General features: G+C 34.8%; 1 protein-coding gene across 1 annotated transcript in view; it reads right to left on the reverse strand.

Moving 5' to 3' along the window:
* Positions 1–247: 247 nt before the first annotated feature.
* Positions 248–13,173, reverse strand: part of TDRD3 (tudor domain containing 3) — a 95,432-nt gene continuing 82,506 nt past the window's right edge. Inside the window, exons 13-14 of the mRNA XM_084227179.1 lie at positions 5,673–5,809; positions 248–2,355 (exon numbers count right to left, since the gene is read on the reverse strand). Of these exons, the coding sequence (XP_084083305.1) occupies positions 5,690–5,809 (120 nt within the window). The 3' untranslated portion in view covers positions 248–2,355; positions 5,673–5,689. The remainder of the gene's footprint in view (positions 2,356–5,672; positions 5,810–13,173) is intronic.

A 13,173-nucleotide genomic window follows, 5' to 3' on the forward strand; every position in this document is an offset into this window, starting at 1 on the left:
AATCTAAAATATAATTTGTATACCTACCTAGTTTATTGTCATGTTGTTTCCAGATACAGAAATCAATAAGCATAAATATATGAATTCTTGCTTTCCAAAACAGGTTGATGCAATAAGTTTTTAACTATTCAAACAACAGTTCTTCCGATCCTAAAAGGTAGAACTTTCAGCATATATTATTTCAACTGAAGCCAAAGCAGAAAGATATCATAAAACATACAAAGACTATATGACTTTTCAAGAAGACTCTGGAGCTGTTTGCTCTGGCTTTCTAGATTCACAGCCCCAGTAAAAAGACCAGGAAATACTCTTTACTATTTCACAAAGAAAAACAACATTCTCAAGGACATTTCATTTGCCTACAGCTGCACATACATGTCATAATCTCAGAATGCCACAGCCACTAGAGAGTAATGCTGCTTTGTATTTGTAGAGTCTTAAAATTTCATAACTAGGCATTATTTTTTAACGTTCACTAAATCAGACTGTAGTTTTCTTTATTTTATGATTTAGTTCACAGCAAGAATGAAAGCTCAAAAGAAAAAAAAGTTATTGTGAAATTAAAAGTTATTTTAATTTCAGAAGTTGCTTTGGTACACTGACCATAGAGCTTGTTTAATGCACATCCTATTTGCAAAGGAAAGTCAAAACTGCTTTTTAAAACAATGCTATGGCTGCATTTCTTAATGAAGCTGAGTAGCTTTGTCAGTGGTCTTAGCTATAATTCTGGAAGTAAAGTATCCAACATGCAATGTATTAGATCTACAGTTTATTTATTTGCTGGTACAATTTAGCAGAACTGACCAGGATGTTTCATACTATTTGGAAAGTGGTTTCTAATGTAAATCTAACAAACTTCATAAAACTTGTTGTGCATTAGTTGATAGTGAGGAACTTTAACACTGTACGGCTCATGTTTAAAACTTCCAAAATTCTTTAGAATTATTAGTAAGGTGTAAGGTTCATTGTAATTATGAAGAAGATGCTTAGGATTAGGACATTAGGATTAGACCATTAGGACAGCAAAACATTTGGCTGCTTACTATTCTGCAAAAATTTATGTGGTTGGTAAGATTTGACTGCATTCACACAATAATCCAAATTCTGTACTGCAGATACATTCAATTACATCCTCAATATAAAACTTCTTAACATCCAAATAAACAAGGTTCTATTCGAACAGTTTTGTTTGAGCACTCAGAGAGAAATTCAGCAGAATTAACTGTGCAATTTATACCATCAATACATCTCTCAGGTATAATTCTATCTTTACAAAACTACCTCAAAACACATGTGCTATTTCAGTCTTAAATGATCAGCATAAAACTTAGAAGGGATTTCCAGGTTACCTAGATTTTGAGTGCTTCTCAGCTAAACAAATAGTGAAATTTCAACTGTTTGTCATAATCACATAAGATTCAAAGATACCGCTTAGAATGAAATGTAGTTTGACATAAATCTTTCAAACATCAATGACAATTGAAAAAATTCTAGTAGTATGAAGCAATGAAAGCATAGTTTAAAATTACAAGAAAGTACCTACTATCCAACAGCTTACACGTGTGCATTTATACACATATTTATGCCTAAAATACCAATGTGCATCTTTCAGTACTTTTTGTTTAAATGACTTTTCTGTACCTTTTTAGAAATGTTCCTATTTCTTTAATATAAATATTCCTATAAAGAAAATATTTATCTCAAATTATTTAGAAAATTACTATTGAAACTGATTATTTTCTTTCTTCCTCCTGTTTGACCCTCTGGTCACGGATTGTGAAAAACACAATAAGCAAATCTATAACTTGTCTTTCAGCAATTTTGGAAAATAAACACAAAAAACATAGTCAAACGCCTATTCAGAATTTTACCATACAATTAGCTGAAATTTTTTTAACATGTTTCACTAATACTAACCAAAAATCTAAATTAAATGCCCAACCCTGTCAGCTTTTGAGAAAATATGTTTTAATTTTATTTTACTAGAAGCAATATTAGAAGTAAAATCAGTTCAAAATTAAGAAAAAATCACGATACATTATTATGTTAACTAACAATGGAGGCTCAGTAAAAAGAATACAAGGCAAAGAATAGAATAGTGCACTGTGGTTTTATTGATGGTAGCAATGACAATTTGCCTCTTTCATACGTAAAAAGTATTCAGCATCATTTAACTAAGAACTTTAAAAAAGTCTTTTGTGGTGTCAGGTCCAAATTCCTTCTGCTCACATGAGCTTTCTTTGTTCCATCCTGCTGCTTGGAAAACCCCAGAATTTCTTCTAGAAGAAGTGTTCAGCAAGTTGGGAGCTGCCAGTGAATTCCCCCCGACTCCAAGAAGGTTTCTAAATGAAAAATCTAAAATACAACAGATAAGGACAAAAAGTATTGGCACTCAAGAAGCCATAAGTACCCCCCATCCCTGGGATCTGTGCAACATAGGCTTCACTGTCACTTCATTTTCTTCCTCCAGAAGAATGATTATCTGCTTTTCAGTACTTACAGAGACACAATTCTTTAAAAGAATAAATCAGAAGGCTGCACTTCAATGCAATAAATATGATTGGTCTAATACAAAGAACACTTTCTGGTTAAGACTTCTCTCTCACAAAACCACAATTTCTCCATTGTTAAGGACTTCAATAAAGATTTTATAGCAAATGTGACAAGGTGTTGATTAGTTCTGTCATGGAGTAAAGACCCAAAAAGTATATAAGGACCAAGCACTTAAGAGGTACACACTCATAGGTTCTTTCAATCTCCTCCAAAAGGTCTGACCCTTCAAAACACTCATTTCTGATTATTTGCTCCTCTTCTATTTCAGACTATTAAGACATTCTACATAGAAAATGTAACCTCAGGATGTATTTTGATTATTGTTGGATTCTAATTCTTGTATCTTGACTCTCTAGAAGGACTATTTTATTTTACTGACCTGTTAAACTTTGTATTTGACTCATACCCACATAAAATTCCCTCTGACTTAAAATTCTGACTTAGTGTTCTCCACCACACACTGCTGGATATTAATAAATGATAATGTCTAGGTCAACTGTAACCACAGTGAGATACTGACTATCCCATACTTCTACTTTAACTATCTGTCTTCATAAAAATCACCAGGTCAACACAAATCTGCAGTGTTTGTCCCTCTCCATCTTTTTCAAAGTTCCCTTTTCAAGTACTGAAATACTGCAATAAGATCCCTTTAGATCCCTTTAGAAATACTGCAATAAGACCCCCTGCAGTACAGACAAAGATTTTGAACTGATTATTTGGTAATACTAGTTCCAGATGCGCACGCCCAAATTCAACACCCGAATGAGTGTACTGAACACTAATGAGGCAGTACAGCCTCATTTCTGCACTGCTGCACCACTGCACTACTGAGAGCTCCTTGTCAAGTGATATAAGATTACACAGGTAGATCTAAAAGGTTTTGGGTATGAATTGACACTTTGACTGTATGGACCTCATGCTTCATCTTTGATACATCCCTATCATACGCAATACAAATATAGCCAGCAAACTCCAGTTTTAGTATTGTTTAAGTTCCCTTTGAGAACAAGATACCTTGGAATTTTAAATGTTACAAACTATAACATTAAAATTCTATTGAATTTACCAATTTATTTCATAAAATAATCATCACCAATGGTTTTCCATCTCTTTAGGAAAAAGACATTAAGTTATTTAACATAATAAAGAGATACTCCCTTTCAATATATAAAGGTGTCACTAATAAAAGATCTGTTGAAGAGGTAAAGCATCCTGCAGTGGAAAGTTGTGCAAAAATTATGTCTCACTGGATCCCTTAAAACTTCCCCAATAAATCTTGTTTTCATTTAACGGGTTATTAAAAACTTGAAATAAGAACAGTATTCCATGCTTTCAAAAGATCTAAGAAATGAAAAGGAGGCAGAATCCATATAGAAATCCACTTCTAGGAAGTGACATTTAATATTCCTGAACTTTTACATGTCAAGACATTAAAGCTATGTTGTTGTAAAAGTCCAGGTAAGCTGAAAACAATTTAGAAAAGGACTGGGTTTGACTTTCCACCTCCATTTAAAATTCTTCTCAGTGAAGAATTTATTACACCAACCACTTATTTTTGGGAAAACCCAATAGAAAGGAAAAGCTGTGAAGACTTATTTTCTGTGCCAGGCAAGTTTTGATACCAGATCTGCCATCTATTAAAATCAGGAGCCCATTATAATCTTTAAAATAAAGCACAGGAACACCTGCAAGGAAAAATCATCTGTGCCTTAGAAAGGTTGTTCCTCATCCGCCAACAAGTAACTTGTTCTTGAGATACAGGAATTACCACCACTCTCCCTGGTGCCTCATAGCTGACCAAAGCTAAGCAGAGTTTTCCAGATTTATACTGTAAAATTAGAGAAATACCAAAAATATTACCTGAGAAACAAAATATTCCCTGGCTTTGACTGCTGTGTACACTTCACATCTCTCATTCAGCTGATCACTCTGACACTGCTCAGGGCCAACTGTGCTGGTTAAAACTCTGCTCAGTGCATATTCCAGAATAATTTCTGCATGAAGTGTCTCAGGACATATTTACTAATAGTGATTGATACAAGTACTTAAAAAAGAAATTAAAGTTATACTGGCAAAAATAGAACAATTAGCACCTCTCTTACATTGCTAGTACTGCCGTAAATGACAAATACATTTTAACACATACTCTAAAAAGTAGAATCATATCTTGCATGTCAGAAATACCAAAAGGTACAAAGATCAGCTGCATGTGTTAAGCCAACAAAATGTGGAAGACTGGAGCAATGAAAAGAACAAAAAAGAGATTGGTAAAAACAAACTGGCCAGTAAAAAAAAAATCAGATTCAAGAAAGAGACATACTATGGGTGCACATCTAATATTATGTGACTTATCAAAGCTTTCTTTAGTCAGGATAGACTTTTGACCATATTTTGTAAATTAAGGATTTAGAAGATCAACCAGTGAAATGAAAGCAGCACAGTTTACAAGATTTGTTCAGTGAAATTACTGTAACTGCTTAATCTGGTTGACCTTTTAAAATGTATTAATGTATGTAGCAGGTGTCTTTTCTAAGGAAGATACATAATCCCTTAATTTCTGTAATTAATAAAGTATAGGTGCAAGTATATCCTCAAGATTCAGAGTATCATAAATATTCATTGTCTCTGCACCTCCCTATTTAATGGGGAACTCACAGATTTTATATTTCTCCTTCTCATGCAAGCAAAACGCCAGAAAGGATATTTATTCACATAAAGGGCTTATAAAAATGAGAATATGGGACCTTGGACAGAGCTAGACAGTCCTGAGTTCAGCAGGGACTGTAGACACTTGCTTCAAATAAACTTGGTTCAAATGTATGTGAGTCAGAGAATCTTGCTGCTGCTGCTCTCAGGTGAAAAAGCATCAGGAAAAAGCTTGCTGAGATGAGTCTTGACATAAAGCAAAAGCCAAAAGCTATTTGTTGAAGTGTTTTTATTGCTTTCTCTCTTCCCACAGATATATTAAATCCTTCTAAGAACAAAATTCAGAGAAACAGAGATATCCAACTTCTATCATAAATATACCAATATCCCTAAGAAAAATATAGAACATTCCAGATTTGTTTATCTTGAAATCGAAACCAATATATAAAGCACTGGTACCTTATATTTACCTTTCTTTTCTTATTAATCAGTTTCTAGCTCGAGGGGGTTGATAAAATTGCTGAGTGGGTCGTGTGGACCGCCGTGGCTGACCATCGCCTCCTCTGCGGAATTCTAGAGTTTGCTCATACGTTTCTTCTTCCTCCTCCTGTGGGTAAATAGCATTGTTTTAAACGAAAGAGGTGGAAAATGCATTATACATGAGTTGGTATTTGCACACATACAAACACACACCACATACAGACACATACATGGAAGGGTGAATCCATGCACACATAGCAACTGCTGCTTCTGTGCTGATGACCACTTACTAAAATAAGCGAGGGATGGAAGTGGGCTTTTCAAACCTGGGAAAGCTAACAAATTCAAGTTGGCAAATCTCAAAACTCAATCCCCAGGGCAACAGAAGTTATCAAAGAAGTTATCATATATTTGCAGGGAAGAAAAAAATCATATATATTAAATAAAAATTATTTTCCAAGAGTCATACACAGGCAACAAACTCAAGAAGCAAAATAATCTCAATAACCTGCCAGATCAAGAGAAATATCAACTTTCAGGAGTTCACAAATGTGTGTGGAATGAAATAAAAGAGTTAGGAAATAGAATTACAAGGAACGGCATCTGGAAATATGCCTGCTTAATACACACATCTGAAACACTAAATAAAAATCTATGATGCAATAATAATGAAAAAAACCTACAAGCAGAGTGAACAATTTAGAGACGTATTTTCTATGTGCAGCAATAATAAATATATGCTCTGAATAATGAGAGGGGAAGTAAATGTCTTTGCAATATTCAGTTACACCTAGACATCTTCAAACCAGAGAGATATTCACAAAGTATTCAGAGGTGAAAAAATAATAAATTTTGAAATAATTGAGATACTGGAGAACGACTTACAAAGATTAAAATGACTACATATTTATTTTGGTTGAGAAATATCACATGGAAAAACATTGATCTAGTGGAATATCTGACTGTGATGCACATTGAAGAGAGAAAAAATTTAAGAGTCTAAGAGTTTATATCAAAGAAAAAATTATAGGCTGAAAAAATTAAAAAGCTCCCAAGAATGAGTATGATTGTCAAATGCTGTCTCAGAAAAACAGGTTTGATTTCATTTCTTTAATATCTTTATACTGTAGCAGACACCAGGTCTGGCGGGAACTTGCTGGAAGAAATTAGCTTTTGGGAAAAAGTACTGGATATGTAACTCTCAATCCCTTTTATTCACAACACAGGAACATAAAGCAACACAAAGCAAGAGCGTTGAATGATTCATTAGAAGTTTATCAACAATTCCAACACCCAGGAACTGTCAGAGTGCAGCATGCACATAACAGATTAAACAAGTCAGAGCAGGAAAATATTTCACTTTAAGCAACAGAAAGGAAAACCTACACTTTAAGTTTCTTTCTGTTGTGAAAAGTGAGATCTTACTCAAGACACCTCTCTTTCTGAATTAGCATAAATATGAATAAACATGCATTTTTAAAGTAACAGTTACGAAGAACCACATTCCTCATGGTAAGGTGTCCTATTTCGAGGGCACATATGTGGTCACAGCTATATTTCCAGATTAAGCATTACTACAGAGAGCCTGAAACAACTGTGGAAGAAAACAGATTTTCAGCACTAAATACAGCGTAACTGTTTATATCTCTTAGTTTCACTGTAGCTGAAGGCCAAGAAACAGAGTTCTGACATAAAACCTTTCTCAGTGTACTTCTCTTCCCACCTATAGTACTGTAAATTCCCTCATATAAAGAGGTTCAGAGACACTGATTATCCAAAAACAATCAAAAGAGTATTAGATGTCTAACACAAAAGCCCACACAGTTTGCAATATTGCTAGCCCTTGTTCAGACACTTAACTTAGTACATGAGACCATCTCCCATCACTGACAATGCAAGCTGCACTAGCAGCAAATGTTAAAAAGTAAGCTAAATGCCTGAAGTGGTCTAAATACCTTTCCGTATACTCTGAGAAACATGAATAGCTGAAAATAGCACAGAAATTAAATAGTTCAGTGTATACCATCTCAACTGTAACAGCCAACCTCTTTTTGAGGGTAAGCACACCAGAGTAAATTTCTACAGCAGCAAATCTTCATCAAATCTCAAATTTAATGTTGTTGATCCTTTGAACTCAGTAAAGCCAAATTAAAACCAGTATTTGTCTTATACACTTCTATTTTGGTGTAATTGTCTCTACATAGTGAATAAAAAGCTTCACATGCATGCATTCCAAATAAAGAAATTTTATTGCAATAGGCAAGAGTGAAATGTGAAATCACATTCACTTTCTTGAGGCTCTAAATAACATGGATGTGAGCAATGCAGAAAATTGTAATAAAAAATGAGTTACAGAACACCTTTCAAGTGTTCCCTGATTCCTTTCTATGCACAGTGGCACCACACAGTTACTGATTGTCCTGCTGAATTCTGTCATCTTCTAGTCAGATGATACATTGTCATTCCTTGGATCTTAGCTATTCACATTTGATCCTAAATGGATCTAATGCTCTCCAAAATAACAATTTGCCAAGTCATATCTTCATTAAAAATTTCTTACTTTACAAGTAACTGAATTTCTTTTCTGTCATCATTTCTTAATTATTGACCCTCAATTCACTACTGCTGAACTTTCCCCATTTATTGCCATTTTATTTCCACAGAATTACAGAACAGATAAAGGTTAGAAGGAACCACTGGGGGGTCATCTGGTCCAGCCTCCTGCTCAGACAGGGTCATCCCAGAGCACACAGCACAGGACTGTGTCCAGACACTTCTTGAATATCTCCAGTGAGGAAGAGTCCGCCACTTCTCTGGACAATCTGTTCCAGTGTGTGGTCACCTGCACAATAATGAAGTTCTTCCTCATATTCAAATGGAACTTCCTGTGTTTCAATTTCTGCTCACTGCCTCTTGTTCTACTGGCTGAACCACCGAGTAGAGCCTGGCTCCCTCCTCTGGACACCCTCCCTACATTGTTAAGATTTTACTCTGAGTCTTGTTCAAGCAAAGCAGGCACAGCTTGCTTATCCTTTTTTCTATTTTAAGGAATTTTCTTACTACCTTAAGAAACAAATTAATACCATTTTATGGACTTTTATCTCACTTTATTCTAAAATTTCTCCACCCTACTAAAAACTGCCATTTTCTGGAACAGCATGCACTCTTTGTAGTTAAAACTATGTGTATCTTTAGCTCACTTCCTTGTTTTTCCTGTTCTTCAACTAAAAAATTTTATCTGTCTATACTTCTTCCATTATAACTGCAGTTAGGTCACACATCTTGCTACCAACTCTACTTTTCCAATCTTTCTCACAGCTTGCTTACAATTTATCAGTTGCTTGGACTTATTCTAAATTATTCTTATCCAAGATCTAGATTACATTTTATAAAGTAAAGGTGACCACAAATCTCTCAGAGCATCTTCATTCTCCTTCTATTATCAGTAGAGGCTTTATGTTAGTACACCGCTCTAAAAACTTATGTATTTTATTAACTCCATAATTCAGCTTATTTTTCATTATTTATCTAAAATTCCAGGATCAAGGACTCTGTTAGTACTTACACAATGCCTGCCTCGGACAATGAACATTGAGATTAAATGATAGCACTAAGCACAACTGCTAAAGACAGGAGAAACTGGCAGACCCATAGGAAAAAGCAAGGAAAGGTTCACAATGAAAACAATGAAATGCACAAAGAATTATTTCTGCACTAACAGATTAGAATGAAGAGAGAGAGGATGGAACATGCCAGCATTCTTCAGGTAGTTAAAAAAAGAGGACAAACAGGGATAGATAAGTAATTTTAAAATTCATCTTCCATTCAGTTTTGCAGTAAAAACCTGCTTTTAGTTTTGATGGCTTTTTTCCATCTCATAAGAACAGTGACAACTAAAGGGTAAAATGGGAAGATATGCCACAGCCAGTGCTGATATTTTGGACCCATATACTCTGAAGAGCTTGTACCACCACAAGCTCTCCACTCAGCTTGTACCACCACAAGCTTGTACCACACAGCTGAGCTGAGTGAATCAGCAAGTAACTTCCGTCCAGACAAGTTTATGAAATCCATTGACTTTTTTATGTAAAGAAAAAGGTTAGAAGGGACCACTGGGGGGTCATAACTTTTACATTAAAAAGTGAATGGATTTCATAGTTGTAGAACACAGTTATAAATCCAGCATTTAACATACTTCACCAACCAATTTATTCTTCAAATGAACAATATTAGAGCAGAGTAAATTTATACTTCATTAAAAGCTTTCTCTCTGAATTTCAACTGCGAGACTTCTTTCATTGCATTGAAAAGAACTGTTTAGAGACTTATTTTTAAAACACAGTCATTTGAAGTGAATATTTCATACATAGATAACTTCTGAGAATGAATAGAAGGATTACATTAAAGAACCAGACAGAACTTATGCATTGACACAAAAGCTGTGCTGAATGCTGTGCTCACACATATTTAGGAAGCAGTTGCAAGTCACAGCTGATCAGCTCCTGCACTTTTGCCACTTACAAAGTAGTTACCTCTGTCTATTACTGCTTACAGATAGAAAATTCTGCTCCATTCACTGGGGCCTTCTGCTGAAGCTTTTCAATTATAGCTCTCTGTGGGCTATTAAGGGATGAACACCCAAGCCTGTGCAGGGAGGCATGAAGAAGCAGCATGTAGAAGCAGTGTGGGGCCAGGGACTGTGGAACAAAGAGGAGACAGAAGGCAAAGAAAGCAGAAGGTATTTTCCATTTAGGTAGTGTCAAGCCTCTGTTTCAGTTAAGCTGTAGTTTTAACTTCACCCACACACTGAATGCATGGGGAACTTGCTGGTTCAGTACAAAGAAAGTGTTGGCTTTCTTGTAAAATGACTTTTTCTTTCATGTGCAGTTCAAATTCCATTTCCTGATCCAGATTTAATGCCTCTTTGCACTGCCCACTCTTCAGGCAACAGCTGTCTCCTGCTGTTAAAACACCAAGTGATCTCTTTTTTTTTGGTTAAATTCCTTTCTCAGATTTTGCTTCTTTTGCCTAATCATCCAGTGTTGAGCTCCTTGAATACTTGTTTCAGTTTCTGCATTTTCTACTTACCAGTGCTCGGATCAATCAAAAACAGACTGCAAGATTATCCAGATGAATCAAAAAGAGAAAGCAGAGTAAACTCCTACTATGGCCACACTGAGAAATGCACAAGTATTCGAGAAATAGCTAAATGTAATTAATTTTTAATTATTTTATATTCAATATATTAAATATCCTATATTTGCAAGGAAAAAAAAATTTGCTTAAGTGTTTACAGTATTCTCTGGAACTTCTACTTTATCTGAATACTTTAATGGATTCTTTGAATTCTGTAATAACTAAGAATAAAGCAGGATTTTGTGGGGGGGGAAAGGGTTTGTTATACAACTTTAGAGTGGCTTTAGGCCATAATTTCAAAAATTACTATCAAATGAGGTGTAAAAATTTTAAGTAAAAGAGGAAGTATGACTAATGTCGATTTTTCAAGGGTCTTAACCAAGTACTGACTGTTTTTTGAAGTGTCTATTACAGAATAATTCAGCATATTTGTTCTCCATCAATTTTCTTTGCAAGATAGGCTTCTTACCTAAAATATCAGTTCCTTTCACAGAGTAATATAACCCTGCAGATGCTCACTTTTTTTTCCCACAGTGGCCAACACATGTATATTAGACTGGGCCTATGGGCATACAAATTCCTGAGTTAAAATATGATGAGAAGAGCAAGTGGGGTTCGAGGTTATGCTGCTAGATCTGCACACAGCTGACTCCTCACTGACATCAGATCATTAATATAAACTCTTAGCCCTATTATTGCCTTATCTTCTGCCTGTAAAGAACATGCAGGACAAGCAATTGTAAAGGATCTAAAGGGTATACAAGTTCTCCTACTTGAACCTCATGATCCAATAAGAATCTTGCTGCATACAGGACTTTGCAAGCCTTAGGTAATTAGTACAGATATGTGAGTATAAACCCATTTTTGCCGCATGTACAGTCCTCCATAGGTAACTCTGGTTTGACTTTTGTGTCTCAGGCATCAATAGCTTTGTTGAAGTTTTTAGCACCAGCTTCACTCTAGTAAAATTATGTATAGTAGCGGCAGAAATGGAAATGTCAAATGTATCATGGCAACTATTCGGAAATTTAATTGTCCTCAAATGGATAAAATTGAGTTGCTGTGTGGTACTGTATGATTTACTAAAAACACCCTGTGATTTTGAACTGCAACTACACAATTACTGTTTGTTGCCATTCTATATGCAGCCAGAATAATCCCTACCCCTTTACAAAATGTTTTAATCTACTATACTAGTGATGTCTTTCTCCTTCACTGCTTCTGAAACTCTATGACATTTTGATGTACTACACAAATAAGCTCTGTACAAAGCCTTTTATCCAAGAGAGAAAACCATTTAATATTTCCCTAATGCAAGACAGCTACTGACCACCTTACAACAAACCTGCTGTAATGGCATTTAAAAAATAAATAGAAAACCAATAAAACATATACCCACTGTTACCCTTATTTACACTTAGAAAAAGGAAATTATCCTTATGAGGATATGTCTTCTTCTCCACTGAACACAGATGGGCCACAAGCAAATATGCTCCTAACTATGGTATGTAAAACTAAGTGGCATGAAATTATGCCATAATAACTGTTGTTTTCCCGTGTTCCAAATAATAACTTCAAGATGACCCTTCCCTGAGTAGTCTTCTCTTTAACACCTGAAATAATTTAATGACAATAAATTTTTTCTGTTGACTTTCATTAACCAAACCTCAGAAAAATTTGTATTTTCTTGGCCAGTTTTTGTAAAATTCTATAAAGTACTCTCAGAACCAGCAATTTTTCAAATAATGCCTTATTATACATCAATTAAAGATACTAGATTCATTATAAAATGATTTGGTAATCCTGAAAAATTTAATATACTCTATAAATTTTAATTAGAATTATCTCATGTTTCTTCTGATGAAAATATAGAGAACCTGAGCTTCAAAACCAGCTAATTTTTAAATTATTCTGCTAAAACCATACACATCCTGAGTTTCAAGTGAAGTAATAAACATTAGAAAGAAAGCAGCAGAAAATTAGTAGATTTTTCAGAAAAAAATCAAGAAATGGAAAATAAATGGATAAGCAAAGAAAATAATTACACACAATCTGAGACAACTAAAAGCAACAATGGCTTAAATAATTAACTTGGAGTCAAACATTTCTTTGTACTTCATTGTTTCAACTGTGGAAACTAAGCAGTTACTTGTTTTCTACATAGACAATTTTTCAAATACATTTCCATTAAACTATGATAATGTAAGCCTGGGGCATGATTATCCCACATATATCGTGCTGGCTTATTGGTTCCCCTTAAGTGTATTGCACAGTTTATTCATACTTGCAGTCATTCCCTCTGGCACACATGGAAATAAACATGCAACTCTTACTGTGCAGTGTGTGTGGAAATAG

The sequence above is a fragment of the Fringilla coelebs genome (assembly GCF_963513975.1).
Source record: "Fringilla coelebs genome assembly, chromosome: 2".
Lineage (NCBI taxonomy): Eukaryota > Metazoa > Chordata > Aves > Passeriformes > Fringillidae > Fringilla > Fringilla coelebs.